Source organism: Zingiber officinale, chromosome 8A (assembly GCF_018446385.1).
Source record: "Zingiber officinale cultivar Zhangliang chromosome 8A, Zo_v1.1, whole genome shotgun sequence".
Lineage (NCBI taxonomy): Eukaryota > Viridiplantae > Streptophyta > Magnoliopsida > Zingiberales > Zingiberaceae > Zingiber > Zingiber officinale.
This window is the reverse complement of record NC_056000.1, coordinates 40,270,986-40,294,345: the sequence shown is the minus strand read 5'-3', so window position 1 is coordinate 40,294,345 and position 23,360 is coordinate 40,270,986. Positions and strand designations below refer to the sequence as shown.

Below are 23,360 nucleotides of genomic sequence, written 5' to 3'. Positions count from 1 at the left end.
AGTTGATAGATAAATAGATAGATATTTATTTGGCAATCGATAGGAAAAAAGAAATATAAGAAATTTTGTGACTCTAAGTAGACTCAAACAAAAAACACCAACCTTTTTTTTACGAAGTGAAGTCGAGGTTAGCATTAGAGTCTATCTTTTTAAGTCGAATTTGCTCCTCACACGGTGCTCACGAAATACGACAATCGTCTCCTAAAATATAACGGCTTTATCTTATAATAACAGCACTATAAATCATAAGACTTTCGAACTAAAGAAACTTCTTAAATTCTTCAAACGTAAGTATGTAATACAATGCTTATTTTTGCTTTGAATTAAATGAATGAAATAATAAGGTAAGAGACTTATTTATACTATGTGAATGGTTAGAAATGGATTTAATATGCTGCATACTCATCCGTGAGCATCTAGTGTTAATTTTTTTAGAACTTAGGATTTATGATTTAAGATTTAGGATATAATATTAAGTACTCACGGATGGGTGTGTAACATATCAAATTTTGGATTGAAAGAATTTCTTAGTTTAATCAGATTTTATCCATCTAATTTGAATTAGATGATGCAGATCGCAGCCCTTCTCAAATAACACAATTTCCCTTCACTTGGGCTCAGAGTCATCCATTTTGAAATTAACACCTCAGATCATGGTCCCATTTGAAAGAGTATTTTGGCTCTTTATTTGGATACATTCTTCCATTTTCAATTCAATAGTTGAGATTGGATCATCCAAATAGGCACCTGTGCTCTCGTATTTGGATGAACCTCCATCTTAATCCGATGATCCAAATTAAGACATGCCACCGATCTGCCATATCAAGTAATTTTTCATTCACACTTACGTGTTCAAAATTAATTTTCAAATGGAACTAACCTTGCCATTTGCATGACATTTCAACAACCATTAACATATACATAAAGGTAGGACAGAACAACTCAAGCCAATGTGTCTCCTGATTATATTTGAAGTTGTAACAACCAACGATCAAAGTTTCTATTATCCACAAACGGTGGACCTCACTCCATCAAAATCCATCAATTTTAATTATATTTTTGCTCCAATAAAATAGACCTAGATTCTCTCTATTGACATGAACAGATGTCAAATCATATAAAATTATTCTTGTATGTTCTGTTTACTTGGACAATGGGAAGAAAAAAACAACTAAGTGAAAATATCGTGGGAAAGGAAAGTGAAGAGAAAAAGAAGAAGATAAGGTAATATTTGGTTTGTATTTTTTATTTTTTATTTTTTGAGAAAATAAAAAAAATTATTTGGTTAATAATTTTTATATTAACGGCTCTAATGATTGAGGAAGGGATGCCACGAGAGATATGACAGGAAGGGAAGGAAAGTTGTTTATTTTAAGTGAATAAAAAATTATTAACATATTAATCAACTATTGAATTCATAAATTTATCCATCTTATATTTCATTATAAATGACGAAAATGTCTCCTCGGATGGGTCTAGTGGCTAGCACATGAGGTGTTGTCATAATGAGGTCTGGGGTTCGAATCTTGGCAAAGCCGAGGTAAATATTTTCCTTATGTGCTAGTCACTATTCCAAATACTAGTAGTCGCCAGTGATTTACCTCCTCTGTGTTGGCCTTGAGACGGGTTGACGGGGGCGTTGGGGGCAAACGTATTCGCCTATTTGCCATAATAATGAATGATGGAAATGACAAATAATTCATTCATCTTTATCAATTAAATAACAATAAATTTTTTTGCATGGAAAACTTATATCGGGGGTGCTTGGTAGGCGAGTTTAGAAGGCTGAAATGGGAATGAAATATGTTTCATTCATATTCCTAGTACTTGGTAGACGAGAATCGAAATCAAAATAAGAGTTTGATATCCCTGATTTCATAAATCCCTCCCAACAGGTTATCACTAAACTCATTTCTCCCAATTCCTTCTTCTCTTTTTCTTGACAGCCCAGCCCCAAGCCGAGTCTCTTCTTCACCCAAGCTTCTTCTCCGCATGAGCGTCTTCTTTGCCCTTCTCTTCCCCACCCACCTGAGCTTCCTCCATTCTTCTCCTCCTCCTCCTCCTCCTCCTTCTTCTTCTCCTCCTTCTTCTTTTCCTCTTGATCGCGCTTCCTTTTTTCTCTTCCCTTATTCTCAACGCCTATTTCTCCTCCTCCTTGCTCGATCGTCCGAGCTACTACCATAGAAGCTTCTTCTCCCCCTTCCTCCTCCTCCCTTTCTTCTCCCCCCTTCCCCTTTTCTTCCTCCTCTCAATCCAAGCTTCCTCCTCCCAACTAAAGTTGCTACCATCGAAACTTCCTCCTTCCAACTGAAGCTATTGCCATCGAAGTTGCTTCTCCCCAATCCTCCTCCTCCTCCCTTTCTTCTCCCCTTTTCCCCTTCTCTTCCTCCTCCCTATCGAAGCTTCCTTCTCCCAACCAAGTTGCTGCCATCGAAAAAAACTATAATATGTAAGTAAATCTTTTTATCCAAATAATTTTTTGGAATTATAATTTTTCCTAAATGAACAACTTATGACTTCAAAATTATGTTTAATTTGTCATCGGTTGTTATGTGATGTAAATAAACATGGCATGATCATCGTTTAACCATAGAAGACGTAGATTAATGTGTACTTTGTGGAATATATATGGAATGCTCATGGTTTGTTTAGTTGTCATACTTTATTAAATTGCAATACTTGCATATCATCGAAATATGATTCGTCAAATAAAAAGTAGGGATGATAAATAATTTATGCGTATGGAATGGATGTTCAGCCTTACAAAAAAGAGCAATGAAATAAGTATTGGTGAACTTTGAATGGATAGGAGAACATTCAGAATATTATGTGATATGATACAAGACGTTGGGGTTCAAAAGCCACAAAAAAATATCACAATTGATGAAATTGTGATCTTATTTGTCTACGTGTTAGCACATCATAAAAAAAATTCAAACAATGAGTCTCCTTTTTAAACAAAAATCGTGAGACAGTGAGTTATCATTTCAATCTATGTCTTCGAGCAATTTTACAACTGCACAACATATTGCTCAAAAATCCAAATTCATACGCAATGACTACGAAGAAGATAGATGGAAACCGTTTGAGATAAGAATTTTAACATCACCTATACTTCTTTAGTTTAATTACATTTTTTAACATCATAAAAATTATTATAGAGTTGTTTATGTACGTTAAACAATACTTTCATCCAAGTGACTCCTCCTAAAGAAGAAAAATAACATCATCACATAAGAAAGGGAGGGATTGCAACAAATGTATTGGGAGTATGTTGCCCACAAATGCAATTCATATATGTGTTACTTATGTGGGAAGGTTTTGCCCATGATGATCGGGTACTTTGTAATGCTATAAGTAGACCATCTGGTCTTAAAGTTCCTCAAGGTAAATAATAAATATTTTTTTACTTTGAAGTTGGAATTATGATGGAGTTTTAAATTTTTAGAATAATTACATTTATTAATTTAACTATTATCTTTAGTTTATTAATTTAATTATTATCCTTGGTTTATGCTGTTATTTTTTTTTTGTCGATGTTGGATATTACAATTCAGATGGATTTCTGACACCTTATCACGAACATAGATATCACCTTAATGAATGAGAAGATCATCATCCCGAGACAACCGAAGAATATTTTAACATGAAGTACTCTACAGTTACAAATATTATTGAGAGGTGTTTTAGATTGTTGAAGGGTCGTTATAAAATCTTAGGGTGCGTTTGGTTTGTCCCATTTTCATTTTCATTTTTTGAAAAACGCACGTTTTTAGTTTTTCAAAAAATGACTTTTCCGCGTTTTTCGTTTTATTAGAAAACACTCTCTCATTTTCTTAAAAATGAACGTGGAAAACGCAAACCAAACGCGTTTTCCATTTTCTCAAAAAATGAAAACAGAAAACAGGGTGGAAAACGCAAACCAAACGCCCTATTAGTTTCCTCTTTATTTTTTTCTAATGCAAACCTAAGTTCGTATTATAATTGCTTGCTATTTGTTTCATAACTTGATCCGTAAATTCATGAGCCATGATCCTTAGGAGGATATCCTAGATGAAGATGAACAAAATGAAAATGATGGCAGTGAATGTGAGATTGAAACAGACTATATACGAATAATTGCCCTAGCTAATCAGTAGACTACATTTAGGAATAATTAGTGCTCCAAATGTTTAACAATTGGGAAAATAAAATATTTGATATGGAATGACTTTCATTATTTTGATTATTTGGGTAGATATTTTGATTATGCAAAACTATTGACAGAATTGTTTAATATGACGATGATTTATTTTGAAGATAATTATTGTGTTCTATTATGTCTTTTGTACATTAGAAAGTTACTTATCATATTATGTTTTTTAAAAAAATGTTCTAATCTGTGTAATTATTTTTATATTTTACTTATAAGAATAAAATGAGAATTTTGACTAATTTTCATTTCATAATTTAAGCCAAACAAAGCAAGAATAATATCAATTTTAGTATCTATACCAAATATTCATTTCCATTACTATTAACTCCTTAATCAAAACTCATTACCATTCCAAATATCGAACATATACCAAGTGCCTCATCAATTTGAATCTGTCATCCCAAATGACCTGACCATTAGTATTGCTCTACTACCATAGATAAAGATTTGACAATATGGATTATTGTGGAAGTCATTCCATATGCTTAGCTCCCTCACCACCATGCATCTTACAGTTCTTTAATTTGTCATGATCTTTTGGGTTACTCAAAATGAGTGTTTTTTGATTTATCCTGATAGTCGGTGGAAAATTTTCGTAGGACCGAATTGATCATCTTAAGCTCGACGTTATCCAGTCTGATTAATTATTTTTTTTCATAATCTTTTGTTATAATTGAAATTAAATTCTAATAAAGATTGAGAAATTATTCTTCCATATAATGATTAATTTCGATTTTTCTAATTTATTACCTGTTAATGGTATAGAATAACCGTGAAGGGTCATTAGACGGATAACATACTTTCATTTTCACATAATGTCGTGATGCCTTGCGGTTATGTTATATGCATGATTTCTTACCTACGTTTATAGATAGCCATGACAGAAAATCTGACACACACTAATGCTTTCTCAATTCTCTTAACTGCTGCCCGAGTGACATAAATATTAGGGAGAATATATATTACATAATAAAAAAAAATGATAATTTTAATGAGTTTCATTGATTATCTCTTAGATGATTAATTTGATTTCATAAAATTTTTTATCGATCATCAAAATAAATCAAAAAAATACATATCAATAAGTATAAAGAAAATAAGAGAATTCAAATTTTTGACAAATATTCGAAGGTGAATTTTTTTAATTAAAAAACTATTTATTTTCAAAATTAATAAGGTAAAACTTGAACACCTTCCATTAATAAAAAAAGTTATTTTATTAATAAATTGGGAAGTGCGAACAATTCATCAGTCCGCACCTAACGTTATAGAATTGTTATCCTTGTAAGTAGTACGTCGAAATTAGGAAAATAAATGCCTAATTATTTAAGGAAACGCTTGATTGTTGCATGTAGTAAAGGGATTTAATAATTCTTTTTAAAATAAGGAAATCAATTCTGCAAATCAATCATTTGATAACCAATTTTGCTATACCGTGTGGGCTAATTTATTTTTAATTTTTTTAATTTTATCTTGTTTTATGAAACGGCTTCGAGGAACAAATGGTTGACGTTAAACTGGGATAAAAATCAGCGGTTGAAAATCTCCAAGGAGTAGGATGGACGGTTCAAGATTCGTCCCAACTCTGCCCTGATTCAGGGCGCCAGGAAGCATCTAGACTTTGCCTGCGCGATCGTTTTGAGGCTGTTCAGTAACAAGCACAGACGCTTTGGTCCATAATTTATGGGTCAATCATGACGAGTGGATTCTCTTGGTCTGTAAATTAAAACCGGAGGATTCCGTCTGTTCCGTAACCAGCTTTGTGATTAGTGGCAACCGTGGGTCCCACACCTTGTCTTCAATGATAATGGAAGTGATTAATGTGTAATCAAAACATTTGGACGCCTGTTTTTATTATTATTCATTTTTCTACTGCTGCTCCTTTTGTTCCCTTCCACCGTTTCTCCAGAGCGGAGAAGACGACCCTCGATCGCCCTCATCTCTGATAAAAAACCTCGGTCCTTTTCGGATCCTTTCCGAATCACTCTCGCGGCCGCACACTGCCCCTTTGGAACCCTAATTTCGTCTCAGGTGATTGGATTTCCCTCGTTTTATCATCCACTCGCAATCTACCCTTTTTAATCCCTCTTTGTCGATTGTCGATTTGGGAAATTTCTTGAGCACTCGCCTAATTGCACAGCGGTTGATTCTCGTTCGTTCGATCTCTCACTTGTCTTTTCAGAATGCGGTTTTGTGCCCCTTGTCACTCTTGTTTTTTTTCTCCCCCTTGTTTGCTTCTCATGCTGGATTTCTAAAGGTAAAGGTTGTTTTCGAGATCTCTGTCCCTTTCTCCTTTTTTTTTCTCGGTCAGGTAGTTTGTAGATTCATTTTTCTTACCTCTTAATCTCGGATATCCTAGCTAATCGTAGTGTTTTAGACATTTGTTGTTTTTTTCAGTGCGTTGTGGTTCCGTTTTTACGTTTCGTTTATTGATGTTACATAAGATGATGTCTGTTTGGCTTTTCCTTGCTATCTGAAATTTAGGTTCCTAGACAGTCTCCAACACTTGATCTTGTCCCGTTGATTATTGTGTTATTTGACGCAAGTGACATTTTTTTAGGCGTTTTCATGAAGAGGAGGATGCTGTAGACGATGCTAACAGACTAGTTGGACGCGTCACAACCATTTTAAGGGATTATTTTTTTCCCCTTTGAACTCCATAATTTTGATGAGCAGTCATTATATCAGTTGGACAATTTGTTTGATAAAAAAATCTTGTTAGTATGCGGTCAAATTGCTTGTTCTATCTTGCTGATGTTCGAGTTACAAATTCCTCGTTGGTATGCTGACTCAACTTCCTACTAGTTCATGTTCTAGTACCTAGGCGTTTCATTCATTCTATTGCTATGCATATCCCACTAGATTTTTATGTGCACAAATCTAGTTTTCTAGATTTTGGAAGGCCCATTAATAGTCTTTAAAGTTTGTCCAATTATTAATTTTTTCCAACTGTTACAAGGCACATTCATGGATAAGCTTTTTTTAACATTCACATTATGCATATAGGACAGAATTATTTATAACTATTACTGGATATTGAACTAAACTTATTCAACATGTAATTAATATGCTAATTTTTATTCTAACACCTTTCTTAAATGGGATGGAATCATTGTATGACTAGTATTGTGTGCTGAGAAAAAGAGTAAGGAGAATAATACAAGTCATTGAAAAGATATGGATTGATCAAATAACAATATTTATTGAATAGGCAATGAAAGATATATAAATAAAAAAAAAATTATGAGTCTATATTTGAAGTGCATGGACAATAACAACAACTAAACCTTATCCCATTAGATGGGGTTGGCTAATTTGATGTGCATGTACGAACACTATAAATTATAAACAACTGATCTTGTTTTGCATGAGAAATACTTATATTAGTAATAAATCAATACAGTTTTACTCCTTTCTTGATCTTATCTAGGACTTGAGTATTTATAGATTTTTCCAACCCACCTAGGTTCATGGGCCTTCTTAGTCATATGATGGACTAATTAAATTCAAATTGATTAATCTAATTATTTTTAATTATTTAATTAAATATTATTTTAAACTATTAATTAAATAAAATATATTAATTAAATTAAAATAATTAATTATTAATAAAAATAACAATAAGTAATTCTTAGATAATTTTTTAAGTTATTACTTAAATGCAATTAATTATTTTAATTACGCTACCTAGGTTGAGAGTATAGGAGATTGTCAGATTCCTACTTTCGTAGAAGTGATAAAACATTGATTGTCTTCTCCTTGAGAATGCCCAAAGGATATAAGGAAACTCTTAAAGAAGATGCTCTTTGATAATGCCCAAGAATAGGTGTCAATGTTGGCATATCTGCTTCTGGCTTATCCACCTCTGCACAATAGTGAATCCCTCACCTTAAGTCCTCTCCCTCTCAAAATCATAAGACTTCATTTCATGTCTAAATTTACACATTCGGGCATCCCCACTCCTGTACTTTGGTAAAGATTCTCAAGTTGGAACCGGAGAAATCAAAGCATTACTTGATCTAACTAATTTCAATTCAAGTCGATATCTCTAATATGCCAACTAATTACGACCAATTAATTAAAATTTTGCTCTAATTTAACCTTCATTAATCAATATTTCACAAACTCGGGTGGGTATCCATTTCTCGCCCAAAGTTGAATGGGCATTACTTGATCCCAATCCATCTCAGTCAGTAGGCTGCTTCTGCCCACCATGATTTGAAGCATTTTAGACTATTTAAGATTAATTGATTTCTCTTGAAATTAGGGGATGTGTAGGCGTTAGTGAAAACACTTTAAACATCTTGAGATTGATCAAGTTCTCCACTTGATTAGATGATGGTTAGGCACTAGATGGAGGTACTTTGGATGCCTTAAGATTGATTGATTTCTTCAGCTAATTGGGTGATAGTTGAGTGGCAACAAAATGGACGTCAAGCGAGTTAAAATCAATTGATTTATTGCCCAAAGTAGAAAGTAATGATGGAACCATGATGAAGTAGTTGTAGTAGTCACAATCTCTTTCATCGTCATTATTATGCTCGGAGAGGGAGGAAGCATAAATGAAGCAATATAACTTGCACTCCACCTTAAAGGATGTTAGAAACTCAATGGGCAGAGAATCACCATCAAGAGTCTTGGCTTGCATTGACCACAATGATGCTAAAGAAAGAAGCAGTTATTGGTAGATCTCAGAGATAAGGTTCGGGAAAGAGATTAAGTCTTTTGGTGCTTTAAAATGACATATGGAGGTCCTCAAGCATGAGGTTTGGGGAGTAGCGATGAGATAGGTAGAAGATCTCAAAGATAAATCTTGGAAAGGAGATTGCATCTCCTTACGAGAATAAGTAGGCTTTGCTCTTGAAGGGAAGCACGTGAGAAATATTTCTTGTGAGGGAACCATGATGAGATGTGGCAGATGAGCATCCACTGGTTGGTGGGCGCAGTATGGAGAATTGGTCAAGATCTATTGCAGATTTACTAAACTATTGAGAGACCTGATTGAAGAATCACGATAAAAATTTGAGAAGTAGTTGGTGATGTGTTGGAGGTGTAAGTGCATGTGGATGTTGATGTCTTGGAGTAAAGACTAAGGAGGATGAAAGGAGCAGGCATTGATCGCAAAGCATTATGGAGGAAACACCGGTGATAATGATGACGAGTGTGGAGATTTTCCCAATGAACAAACCAACTGGATGGTGATGTTCACACTAGTGGGTATAAGATATAGTGAGAAGCGGACATGGTTAGTAATGTATGGCTAGAGGAGTAAGGACCTGACTATGGTTGTGGGAAAGAGGAGATGATTATTAGGCCTATGTATTGGGGAAGATAGAAAGTTAGGGAGATGTATCTCGTGAGAAAATAGAAAATAAAAGAAAGAAAATTTTTGGAGTTGTTTTCTTAGGGAAATACAACATTATAATTGTTAAAAGACCATTTAAACTCGTTTTATTTGCTCCCTCTTAACACAGGCACAGCTAAACCAAGTAGCTCACTCACTGCATGATGTTGCTTGTGGCCAACCCTTGCTATTGGGAGTGTTGCTTGCTGTGGAAAAGAGGTGAGGATTACATGCCTACATTGTTCATTTCCCGACAATTGCAAGCACTTGAGTTTAGAGCTCATGAGCACATCAAAAGTACAATCATCACTCAAGTCACATGTTTCAGGTTGTAACGTAGTTAAGGAGGGTACACTATTGATGAAGTCTTTAACTTTTGACATAGAAGATTGGGTCAACAATGCTAGTAGCAAGATTTAAAATTGAGTCATGCTAGAGTTTCAATTTATGACTAGAATGATAAAGTTTTGGGACTGTATTTTGTTGTGCCAATACAACTTCGATACTTTTTTAAAATATAAAATATATTAATTAAAAAATATGTTTTTAATTAATATTTGATTACTATAAATATTTATTATTGATTTTATATTTGAGATGATGAATGTTGAGTTCAAGTTTTGACATTATCTCATAAAATGTTTAATGCTTATTGAGTCAAAGTTGATTTTTAGTTAGCTAAAGTTCACCAATTAAAGATGACGGGATCAAATAGGTTTAAACTGTATTTAATTTGGATTTATTTTGATCTGTTTAAAATTAAACCAAATTTATATATAGAATAATTTAATTCATTAGTAGTATATTTTATAAGGTTAGAAATTATGTCATATTTATTGTTCTATCGTTTATAATAATATGTCTCCCTCATCCTTAAAGAGGTTTTTTTTAAACCTTATGAACAAATGAAGGAGGGAAATAAATTAAATACTTTTTGGTCTCTATTTACCTTCTTGATGGATGAAAGAGGGAAAAAAATTAAGATGTAAATGACAAAAAAAATTTACAATTAAGGAGAGAGAAAAATATTAATGGAGGGAAAGAAATTAATTGTGGAAAAAATTAAAATAGAGAAAAAGATGGAAATAAAGGGAAAAAGAAAAAGGGAGGAGTGTGGTGGCAATGACCTCTCATGGTGAGGCCATGGCTAGGCCGGCCTCTGTGACTAGGTGAGGCTGCAGATCCTCTAATTAGTAGACTCCACCATATTCATAAGCTCCACCAATCTTCTTTGTTGCAAATCCTAGAAAATATTATAAGTATGATACAAAGTTACATAGTATTTAAAGGTTTCGTGAGCATACTAATGAGTAACAAATTTATAGGAAATTTTCAGAATATGAAAGATTTTGTCTAATACTAAAGATGAGGTATCTAGAGGAACTTGTCATTTAACTGGTATATGAGAGCCATCCACAATAGAATGTGGTAAATGAGATAGATGAAGGGGAAGAAATTTACAATTACTTGTTATATGTGAAGATGCACCAGAATCATATAATTTTACCAGGAAAGTAAAACTTAACTGTTAAGGTTGTTGTAGTAGATTCTAGAATGGCTCATTTCCAACAAAATTAATAGATATTGTTGTGGCTGCTAGAGTATTTTGAAGGCGACGATATTGTGGTGGCTTCAAGTGGGTGGTCATCCATACTTATTCCAACAACATTCTGATGGATGATTAATGTGACCATAATGTACATAAAGAGCGTTCACATCCACGTCATTGTCCTCTACCTCTATGTCCTCATCTAGCTCAATGAACTAAATGAGTTATGGGTTGGGTGAAGAGGTGGTGGTACTTGATGTTGCTTGAAGGTTTGTGCTAAGGCATTTAATAAAGATGGTACACTTACATTGATAAGAAATTGCAAGCGGATTGTATTTATAGGGATTATCTATCTGGACAAGAATTTTGCCACTTTAAATTCTTTATGTTAACGCTTTAAAATTTTACGATCCATTGAAATGGATGATGTATGGCTAATTCATTCCATTTGCTACTTGGAGAGCAAACTATTTATGCATGAAATGACTCTTATTTCAAGTTTAAAATATCTTGATATACCCAGTATATCTAGTTGACATTTTGTTTGTGAGAGACCATTTGTCGCAGAGCTCGTAATTTTTTTGCATGCAGAGAGATATATTACAGATAATGATATTGTTCATTCTATACTATTGAGGTGCCATGTAAAAACAGTTAAAGTGATGTGTACGTTGCCAAATCGAAAAGGTTGCATCTTTCTCATATGGAGGTGGTAATGATAGATCACTATCCTCCCTATAAGAGCCAACGAGAGCTTTAAATGCTCAAGCGTATAAAAGATAATTGGTGTTGTTAAATCTAATATTAATTCCAATAGAATTATTTGATTTAGGATCGATGGTAGAGGTGGACATCATTTTAAATGCTAAAATAACAAAAAAAAAGGTAGAAAACTGCAAAAGTCATCATTTTCTTTCAAATGCTTTTTAACATTTTTGTATTTAAATTACATGATTTACTTGGAGAATGATTAGGTGGCGAGTTCACTCCATCTCAATTGTGAAGTGGAGGCAAGGATTGCAATGACATGTTCTTGTTACCAGTTTTGATCAACGACAATGTGTGGGTGGTTGTAGTTCAGGGGTCTCGTGGATGAGCCAACCATGTGTAACTGGCACCATAGAAAGCTAGGGTTTATGGCAACAGAATTGCATGAAGACGAAGCGAGCATAGGTGATGGCAATGCCTTAGTCGGAGTAGGAGAGAATGCAACATGACTACCGTGTTGAAGCGAGAGAGGAGATCAAATGATGGTAGTGTCCTGACAAAGCATAGAGGAAGCAACACAACTGTGAGGGGTAGCATGAAGCGATAACCGATCATAGGTCAAAAAGGATTCATCAAAAGAGAACAACTCATGGGTGTCAAGTGATAATCAATCGGTCAGTAAGGGTTTATTAGAAGAGAACAACTTGTAGGCCTTAGGTGGTAATGTATAGTGTGGAATGCAATCACGACCTCTGATTGTAGTTCCTCTTGTGGAGGTGGTAGAGAGAGAGAGAGAGAGAGAGAGAGAGGCCTATTATTTCCCGTCTAGGTAAACATATGACTGTAAAATTTAACTTATTTGATTATCAAACCTTATCCTTGCTAACAATGTTATAATTATTTGTAAATCATATATATGGGGACACAATCATAACATCGTATAACTAAATATAAAGATGTGATACTAAATCGGCTCAACATGCATTTAAAACTATGGTTGTCAATCTCAAGTGGTCTTGATACTGTTTGGTTGAATTGAATTGGGATTGGTTCTTCTCAATCTGGCTTGACTCCATATGTCAGATATGGGTCCAAGGATTGGTTAGATCATTAGGACCATCTAGATCAGGAGGAATTAAGAGGAATTGGGAGTTGTAGAACTTGGGATTAGGAGAAATGAGTCTTTCTGGGTCTCAATGTCACTGTCAGTTACAAGATTATTCTATTTGTGACTTGTGGGGATCATTGGATTTCTTGGGGGTAGTTCTAACTGCAAGAGTAGCTGCCAACTAGCGATGCCATTGGTTTGCATAAGAAGAAAGGAGATTTGCTTCTTATTTGTACAAGAGGAAGGAGTCCAATTTGGGCTTCATTTTGTGTGATCTTGAGGATAGTAGCATGGTCACATGAGAAGGTGCTTTATGAGCAAAATTTTATTTTGTTATTTTCCATATTGCTCATAAAGCACCTTCTCATGTGACCATGCTACTATCCTCAAGTTCACACAAAATTGAAGCCCAAATTGGACTCCTTCCTCTTGTACAAATAAGAAGCAAATCTCCTTTCTTCTTATGCAAACCAATGGCATAATGAATGAACTTTTTCAGAAAATTTTATATTATGAATTTATTTACTCTTTAACACAATATTCTGATTAAAAAAATATTAATTTGCTAAGTAAATAACAACAAGCAAGCTTTCATCCCACTTAGTGAGGTCGGTTATATGGATCCTCCTATGCCATAGGCTCGATTCCATACTATATTCTTATCTATATTTAAATGAATTTTATCATGTTTTATCATTACTAATCAAGTTTCTTTTGGGTCCTCTTTCTCAATTAATATGCATATTTGTGTCTCACATCACCTTTAAACGTCTCATGAAGTTTTCCTTTAATAGATGTAACCCTGATTTTTTTTAATGTTAGTTTTTATCATGTCTATCGTTGTATGCCTGCACATTCACCTTAACATTCTCATTTCTGTTCGTCTACTTGCTTCGCTTCATAACCTAACATTTAACTCCATATAGCATAACAAGTATAACTACTATTTTGTAAAACTCCCTTTTAAGTTTTAAAGGTATCTTATGATCACAAAGAATATTTGACACCCTTCTTTAGTTCAATTGTCATGCTTATATCATATGTAAAATATCTCTATCAACCCCCTTTATCCTTTTGGAAAAATGATTCTAGATACTTAAAACTTTCAATTTCATATAACATTTAATCAATAATAGTATTTGGTAATATCAAATACAATAAGTGATAGGGTTAATACCATTTTTAGTCAACAATTAGGGTTACAGATTTAATGCCATATGATATAATGCCATATTAGTATTAGCTAATAAATTATAAAAGGTAATAAAATTGATAATATGTAATAGCTAATAAATTATTTGATTGATTATGTTAATAACTAGTGTTATTTATCTCAATAATAATTTATATTTAATGATATATAAGGTGTATCATTCTTAGATATTAAAATCTTTTATTATCTCATATATTTATTTTTTAAATCTTTTTTGGATATGTATTTTTACGTTAAGATAGGGTTACATCAAGGATCAACTCTAAGTTTCTATCTTTTACATTAATTATGGATGAACTCACTGGACACATCCAAGACATAATATCGTGGTACATGTTTGCAGATTATTTTGTTAGATATGACAAGTGAAGGAGTAAATGTTAAAATTGAAACGTGGTCGGAAACACGGGAAGTGAAAGATTTTAGGCTTAGTAGGATAAAGACAGAATATATAAAATTTAAATTTAGCAATGTTAGAAGTAATGAGATAATTATTAAGATAGAAGATAACGAATTATCTAGAACTGAGAGCTTTAATTATTTGGGTTCATTTTTGCAAAAAGATGAAGGGATTGAGAAATTTGTCTTAGAATTCATGTAAGATGGTTGACATGGAAGAGAGTGTCAGATGGTCTCTATCATCGTATAGTACCCCTAAAACATAAAGGGAAGTTCTACAAAATGACGATTAGACCTGCTATGTTATATGAAGTTGAATGTTGGACTATAACTCAAGTACATGAGCAGAAGATGAGAGTTGCAGAGATGAGGATATTAAGGTGGATGTGTGGACATATGAGGATAAATAGATAAAAAATGAGAGAGAAAGTCAAGTTGTATTTATCCAAGTAAAACTCTGAGAGACATGTTTTAGATGGTGGTACAGACATGTACTTAGACATCAATAAATACTCCAGTTAGGTGATGTGAAACTATGAGAAATATGCATATCAAATAAGGAAGAAGAAGATCAAAAAAAGACTTCGTTAGCAATAATAAAACAAGATAAAATTTATTTAAATATAAATGATGATATAGTCGGGGATAGAGCTTAATGACATACAAGAATCCATATAGCCGACCCCATCTAGTTGGATAAGACTTGATTGTTGTAATTGTTGTAGTATTTCTTACCCACTTTGATCCATGGATCCTACCAATCCAATATGGACCACCTTGGAACAACCAATATCAATAATATTCCAATATTGACAACCATGAGACATTTATCATTATGCTATTGTTGATTCTAACACCAACATTGATTCAACTTTTACTTATCATAAACAATGTTCATGTATTATTTATCTTTTTGTAGATTGGTATTTTGCACTATTATGGGGTGTGAACCTGGATGGAGTTTTTAGGATAGTTATTCATAAAAGTGTATGATTTTTATATTGCATGCAATTCATGTAGTGGGTACCTGAGTTGAATGGCATCACACAACAATTTTGTCTAAATGTTTTGAGCCTGAATCGGATGTAAAATAGCCAGATAAAATGTATAGCGTCAAGATCTGAGGAAGAATATCAAGGTATGATCACGTTTCGCTGTACTTCATCTGGATAATTCTCCAATCTTATTTACGTTAATATTGTTGATTATGTTGCAGGTTTTCTTCTCAATCATCAATCCAAATGCTGAAGTTGTTGGCTGTGATTTGGATTCATGATTTGTAAATGTTTTTTGTTATAAGAGTAGCTGCTGGTCTTGTTGTTTTGCTCTGACTTACTGGTACCATATAAAATAGCTAAGACGGGTGCTCTCTGTTGTGTGGCCGCTGGGCCACATGGACCAAAATCTAATACTTCTGGAAGAGATTGCTCCATGGATCCAAGTGAACCTCATTGGCGAACCAATTCAAGCTACTCACCTTATTTATCAAGGAGATGGGACTGCAGTTCTCAGTCAGATGAACTATCAAATAGAGTTCATGAAGCTCCTCTGACTGGGTCTTCAGTGTCTCTGCATAGTAAAAGTGGCAGACAAACTAGGAATAATGACCTAATTCATCACCATTCTGTGTCTGATGGGGCACTATCTTATTCAGGGAGCCCATCTGACTATCTTCAAGCACGACGCTGGATACCGTGTGTGCATAGATATGATCTTGGGGAATTTTCTACACCTTCAGGAGGTATCTGATTAGTTTCTCTTACTGACCCGATTATGAATGCAAGTTAGTTTGTTTCTTAAGTCTCTCCACCTGCCTCTAAAATTTCATTCTCTCTTCGGTAGAATTTTATCATTTTCATTTTAGATGTCTCTATTTTGTTTTGTAACTCATGTTGCATTGGAAAGGGTACCTAGATTAGGTGGCAAGGAATTTAAGGACGCTAATGTTCTTTAAACTGAGATTAGTTATCAAATTATCATGTAGAAGCTGGGAAAGATTATTACAGACTTCTGGAAACTTCATTGTAGCTTAAGATCCTAATGGGTCCTGGAATTATTGTGGATTCAGAGCGAGTGGAGTTCATTTATCAACAGGTGTTGACAGAAATTGGTGAATATATGTACAATTGATTTTTATTAGATCTGAATGTATGTACAAGTGCTAGGATCTGGAATTACTTTTTGTTGCAAGAACTGCAACTGTTAGATCATATCTTGCAAGTACTTTTCTTGGTAAACTAGTTTTAAGTTATCTTGATCATATAGGGTATCTACTATTTGAAAGTACTCATCCAGGAAGTAATATATAGTATGCATATGAACAGGATTACAAATTGCTTTCACATCACCAGTAGCAGGATAGTTTTTTCTGTACTTGTTTTGGATCTTTTCTAGAATTTTATGTTTAGATAATTTAAAATTTTAAATCTAGTAAAATCTTCCTTCGAGAATGCTGTACCAATTGGGAAAAATCCTATTTAGAAATGCAATACTGGTGTTGGAGAAGTTTACATTTTATGTCTATATTGGTTAATGCAATTTTAACATTGAACTAATATGTTTATTTTTGCATCGTAAGAATAAGTTTTAACATGTTTTTTCAGAAGTAAAGACAGAAGAAAGGGTATACGAATTCCAGTAGTGGTGCACTGTGCTCACCCTCTTTAGGTTTTGTTGGCAGGGTTTTAAAACCCCTGATTTTATTTTTAGATCATACTGATAATGAGAGTATGGAAGTGCCCCCAAGTATTTGAGTCATGATTAGTTAAAGTTTGGACACACGATATGGAGTAACCTAATAGCAAGAAGTTTGTTAAGTTGATCCTGCTTGATCCAAACATCATATTGGTGAGGATACCAAAAGTGATCTTTGCAATCAACAGTATGATCCAAACATCATACTGATATGAGAATTAGCAGTGTATTGAATCAGATGGATTCTAAACCTTTTCTGATTCAAACCACTGGATCAAACCATTTAGTGAGCGAATCAAGTTGAATATCCTCTTTTGGTAACACTAGATTAATCCTTATAGTCTTCAAGTATCCTCTTTTGGTCGAGCAGATGCCAAATTTTAGTCTTCTCTAATATCCTCATCTCTTGGAGTAAATATCAATCTTTACTGGTCCTTCGCTTGATAACAATTCGTGTGAAAAGTAGACGATGCACCATAATTCTTTCTGCAACCTCTCCCAAATTAGCATCCATCCTCACAAATTTCAGAATCATTAACGATCTCAGTTTGATGGGGAGTAAAGGAAGAAGTAAATAACATGAAGTATGTTACTAACTTATCCTTATATTTCTCTCTTGCAGTTCGTCATGAACCATAGTCCAACCACAAACCCTTGAGGAGTAATCCAGCTTGTATCATCAAACTACTTCTTTATGGCACTGATATCGTATCTTCATCTCATTGTCATCAAGTGTCTTTGTCAAATTCACTTTATTTTTGAGAACCTTTTCTAATTTATGTAACAAGATGATACTTCTATTCCAACTTGAGGAAGAGTGTTAAAGAGTTATTGGACTATTTGGGTTGCTAATTATGTATTATGGGTTTAGTTTCACATTGGGGATTTTAGTTGCGTTGCTCATGTAATCGTTGTCTTTGACAAAAAAATAATGCAATGTTCCATGACTCCCAATTATGAAGGGACAAAACTGTAATTGTCAGGAAATACTTCTTGTAGGTCATCACCCTTGATAAGAACTAACAGAACCTTTTTTTTCTTTTAATAAAATAATACATTAAATCATTACTGAACAAAGTTACAGGTTGATATGTGGATTGCACACACAAGGATGGCCATGGTAGAGTCAAGAAGGGAAGGGATTATAGGTGATCTTGCACTAGCAAAAATTTAGCAATAATTCTACTTTCTATATATTTAAAATTTGAACCATCATGGACACCTATATAGACAATTATTGATTTTGAGAGTGCAGACCATGTAAATTCCCCAGACCAATCCAAAAGCTTGACCTTGTTCATATACGAAAAAAAAAAAATCAAGCTTTAGCTCAGCCCAATATTAAATGAGCTCAAATTTGTGTTCAAGATTGTCTATTAAAAGGAGTATTGATGAACCGAGTTCATGCTTTTATAAGATCCAATAGATACAGATTTGTCCCTATAAATTAGCTACAAGTAGATAAAAAAATTGTTTCATAAAATATAATACATAATATATTTTCTTCATGGTATTCTTCGTATATTTAAACAAACAAGCTAAAGAAATAGCGATTATAAAAAAGACTTGTAGGCTTGTAAAATTAGATTGGCTCATGAAGGTGAAAGTAGTTGAGCTCACAAGTTTTCAAGTTTATTCCTATATCTTGTCAACCTTTACACATTTCAAGTTTTTTTTTAAATTTACTTTTTCATATTGAATGGACATAGATAAGCTCCTATTGTTTTGAGTATCAATCTTGTTCATGAATATTTAGTTCACGTACAACTGTACTTTAATATCTCTACAAACTACTATTGAGTAAATACTTTCTCAATGAGCCATAAATGAGCATATTTATGAGCAGTTCTTGAGCTTTGTTTATAAACAATGATCATATACCATTCAAAATCTTTATTCACAACATGTATGTGATCAAGCTTTTTCTTTTATTTGCACAAATTGTTAGAGCTTGTCTATTTACTGATTTATTCATGCCGAATAAACATAAATGAACTATTACCAAGGGAACTACCAATCTTGTTTTTGAACAGTCGGTATGCTTTAGTCCTGAACCCAAAGTTGATTGCCAAGTATTTTTCACCTTTCACCTTTCACCTTTCACATGCAGTTCTTTAAGACTTGGTAGTTCATTGATGAATATACAATCAAGAAAATATCAGTGTATTAAGATTAAGGGTTTGTTTCAATTTCTAAATATTTATAGTTTCTGTGATTGTTCAAGAAGGTTTTAATACTAGACCTACTGATGATTAATTGTTAACAATTCATTTTATGATGTCAGGTGCAAGGCCTGAAGCTTCCTTTTTCTCTAGGGGAAGTGAGGTAATATTCTTAATGTTTTCAATGTGTTAATTTCTTTGAAATTACTACTATCACTGTGCTCGTTGCTGGTTTTAACTATATTTTTTTAAATAAGCAACCCCTTTCTTCATTTGGGTTGCAGGGATGCGTTGCTGTAGCAAATGGTATTGGTTCTCCATTTTCTCCATTAGAATCTAGTAGATGGGCATCCACTAGCAAGCAGCCCCGCCATCTTTCAAACAGACGATCATTCATGTCAAAGCCTATTTATCCACTTATGTTCCAGAATCCTGTCTCAGATTCTGATATCCCTAGAATGGCTGAAGCAAGTACTAGTGGTGTGAGAATGCATCATGAGAATAGTGGGGCTTCACCTATGTGGGCCAAGAGAACATTGAGTCCTGAACTCAAGTTCTGTAGAGCTCTAACTGAACTTCGGAAGATGGAGGCTTCTCCAGATCTCAGCATGAGTTCAAGGAGGGAAGGACTCAGATGGAGTTACTCAAGCAGCTATGATTTCAGGTTTGATGGAGATTCTGTTGATATCACAGAAGCCATTGATATTGAGAACCAGAGATGCCCTAGTAACACAACAAGATACCAGAGATGCGAGATTTGCAAGAGGTTATTGCGTCAAAAGTCTCCATGGAGTTCTAACCGAATAGTCAGAAGCACTGATATGCCAGTTACTGGCATTCTCCCTTGTCACCATGTTTTCCATGCTGATTGTTTGGAAGAGACCACTCCGAAGAGTCAAATTAATGAACCTCCATGCCCCGTGTGTCCAAAATCTCTCAGACAAGAAAAACAGACATCATTTTCAGAGCATGCCCATGTGGCTTTCAAGTCTGCTAGCAGCAAGGGTCAAGGTGCAACAGTGACCAGTGGATCAGACACTAGTAGAAGCTTGAACCCTCATCAGATGGAGGATGACATGAGGAGAAACAGTTCACTGGCAGAGCCACACCACAGTAGTTCGTCGACTAAGAAACACATCAAAAAGCGTTTATCTTTCAAAGGCAAGATAGGAAAGGATCTCTTGGGGGCCAAAATGTTCTGGGCCAGCAATTGACAAAATCATTGAGTGCCCGGTCAGTGTCCCATTTCTACAATGGGTTTGTAATAGTTGGCCTTGTATATCATCAGTGTTGGCCCTTTTAGTGTCTGAAAACTTAAGATAATAATTACACATTCCAAAACAGATCATGTCACCTTTCACTGTGCCGACTTGGCTATGGAACATTTCGTGAACTTCTACATCCAACACATCAGCTCTGTTTGCTCTCTGGTGTATCGGGATTGGTTTTGTTTGTGCATTAAAGGACTTGTGCTAGTTGATATTCTGACTTTAACGCTAATGGTCGGTTAGTTGGATTATGAGAAGCCCAGCATAGCATATATCAATTTAATGTCATAGAACAGTCATAATACCCCTGTGAGTTCTTGTGAAAGCTGCTGCATCTGTTGTCATGTGATGGCTTTTACAAGCTTTACCAGCCCAAACCTCTCAAATTCATTTCCTTCACGGTTGTAGGTAGGTGGGGCACCTCCTTTTAAATGGCCACCATTATCTTCTTCCCCTCATCTTCAGCTGTCATGTTCATGAAGGACCTTTCGCTTTTTCTTCTCAAAAACGACTTTGGATCCAAGATGAAGAGAGGATTCAGAAACTTCTGTCATGGTGTCAACTCCACATCCACCCTGAAGCAGAAAGCTGAAGCCGATATGTCCTGTGCCGCTGCTTCGTCAGTCGTCGGTTCATACATGGAGGAGAGCCATGCAGCAGGCAGCCCTATGACACTGGAGCAGATGATCCTAGAACTGGACATGGAGGAAAAGGCCACAAGAAGGGATGGGGTGGATGAATTCGGCGAGCTCCCCCGGAGGATGTCATGCGTTAACAACTCCGACATTCTCCGATCAGCACAGAGTGCTTTGAGCCAATATCCACGCTTCTCGCTTGACGGGAGAGATGCAATGTGCCGGTCATCATTCCGAAACTTGAGAGCGAGGCCCAGCGACTTTGAGGGAGGCCGACGAATAGGGCCCTGCTATGGCAAGTTCCTGGGTGCATCTTGCAGGCCTAGTTATCAGCTGGACCTGGAGAGGAATTTGTGTCTGCCTCCGACTGTGGCTGGGGAGAGTGTTGTTTGGTGCAAGCCTGGAGTTGTCGCCAAACTGATGGGGCTGGATGCTCTGCCAGTGCCGGTCGGAGGTTGTAACGGCAGAACTAGTAGACAGACGGTGAGCACTGCTTCAGCTTGTAGGAAACATTGTCTCAGGAGGAATGCGAAGCAGGAGCTGGAGAGGGAAAGGCTTCACTTGGGACTTGGCCATGGTTGCATGGGGAGAGTAGAGTCGTCAGGATCTTGCCCGGCAGCCGGAAACCAGTACCGGTTGATGAATCCAATATCTGTTGATCATGGCCGGAGCATGGAGGATCACAAGTTCGGGCATGCTCGATAGTTGGGCAAAAAGCTAACAAGCTAATGCTTAATGTATAATGTTAAATTTGATGATCGTTGGTTCCTTTTCGAGTATGAAATGTTGTTTTGATGATTAATATAAGAATAATAATAATATAATTTTTAAGTATGAAATGTTATTATTATTATTATTATTAATTCGCCTCTAACCTTTTGAAGTTGATGTATATAACACGATTGCCCCATGAATGTGGTGGGGTGGTAAAACGCTCAAAGAAATAATTTAGAGAATCAAAATTTGAATCACAAATATTTTAAAAGTTGACTTTTATAAACGTTTCGAATTTACTCAAAAGATAAATCAGAGAAAAATCATATATATAATACAAAAAGATATAATTAATAGAAATTAATTGAATTGGCATTAATGTGTGTTTATTGGAGGCAGGGACCGAGTATAAATTTGATGAGGGTGGATTGGAATTAATTCATTTTAATGCATTCAATTAATGATTTTCATTTAGCTAATTTGAATAAATGACTAATTTTTTCGATGTGGATTTTATCTCTTATAATAGTAAAAGTCATGAATAATTTGTCCTAGACAAAGCTTACCAAAGCCGCATCTACCTCTCCTAAAAATTATCTTTTCCTCACTTCTACAACTCGTCAATAAATCCTTCTCGGAATGTGACAATTAAGAGAATTCATTGGACAATAAAAATTTTCAGTATTTTTTACTTTGTACATATTTTTCTTATGATGTTAAATTAAACTAATATATCAAATAAAACGGGGGAAATAATTTAATATTACTAATGTGAAAACGCATCAGGGAGTCCTCTATTTTATCTTATTAACATTTTATGGACAAAAATTAAAATGACTCCCAAATTAATAGAAATATTAAATTAGTGTGATTTGTTCTTTTAGAAAAAAAGTTAAATGAGTATCCTTTATAATTTTTCTTGAAAATACCCTGAATTCAGCTTTGTTTGTAAAAGTTAGTATGTAGCTATTATACGTTATAAAAGATACATGTTAGCTTCTACGTACTCAATCATTATAAATAATCATGTTCATTTTAAATGTAATGATTATCATGAAATCCTGATCGTTTGATTTACTCGTTGAAATATTATTTTAATTAAATTATCACTTAGAAAAATAAAATTAAAATAATATAAAGTCATTATTGTAAAAGTTAACAACTAGCTTATGTACGTTATAGAAGCTACATGCTAGCTTCTATATGGTTGATCATAACCAATAATGTTCATTTGAAATATAATAAGTGTCAAAATTTAAATTATTTATTTTGCTCATTGAAATGTTATATATTTTAACTAGATTATTATTCAAACAATCAAGATCAAAATAATATAAAATCACTGTTGTAGAAGCTAGTAACTAGCTTCTA

General features: G+C 34.4%; 2 protein-coding genes across 8 annotated transcripts; both read left to right on the top strand.

Moving 5' to 3' along the window:
* The first annotated feature begins 1,920 nt into the window (after positions 1-1,920).
* On the top strand, positions 1,921-20,780 carry LOC122008586. Of its 7 annotated transcripts, XM_042564354.1 has the most exons (7): positions 6,031-6,226; positions 6,756-6,975; positions 9,670-9,758; positions 15,537-15,654; positions 15,733-16,257; positions 19,495-19,535; positions 19,657-20,780. In XM_042564354.1, the coding sequence occupies exons 5-7, from the start codon at positions 15,948-15,950 to the stop codon at positions 20,584-20,586; spliced, it is 1,281 nt and encodes a 426-aa protein (XP_042420288.1). In that variant the 5' UTR covers positions 6,031-6,226; positions 6,756-6,975; positions 9,670-9,758; positions 15,537-15,654; positions 15,733-15,947; the 3' UTR covers positions 20,587-20,780. The 7 variants fall into 7 exon arrangements, with proteins under 7 accessions (XP_042420290.1, XP_042420293.1, XP_042420288.1 ...); XM_042564356.1 differs by lacking the exons at positions 6,031-6,226; positions 9,670-9,758 and adding an exon at positions 1,921-2,449; XM_042564353.1 differs by lacking the exon at positions 9,670-9,758.
* A 133-nt stretch (positions 20,781-20,913) lies between these two features.
* LOC122008587 lies at positions 20,914-22,077 on the top strand. Its single transcript, XM_042564360.1, has 2 exons — positions 20,914-21,048; positions 21,123-22,077. Exon 2 carries the CDS (start codon positions 21,165-21,167, stop codon positions 21,978-21,980), a length of 816 nt encoding a protein of 271 aa, XP_042420294.1. The 5' UTR covers positions 20,914-21,048; positions 21,123-21,164; the 3' UTR covers positions 21,981-22,077.
* Positions 22,078-23,360: the final 1,283 nt, after the last annotated feature.

Coding starts and splice junctions, on each gene's coding strand:
- LOC122008586 (XM_042564359.1), top strand. CDS start 15,948: ATGGATCCAAGTGAACCTCATTGGCGAACCAATTCAAGCTACTCACCT. Junction 16,258..19,494: donor ATTTTCTACACCTTCAGGAG/GTATCTGATTAG, acceptor TTATGATGTCAG/GTGCAAGGCCTGAAGCTTCC. Junction 19,536..19,656: donor TTTTCTCTAGGGGAAGTGAG/GTAATATTCTTA, acceptor TTTGGGTTGCAG/GGATGCGTTGCTGTAGCAAA.
- LOC122008587 (XM_042564360.1), top strand. CDS start 21,165: ATGAAGAGAGGATTCAGAAACTTCTGTCATGGTGTCAACTCCACATCC.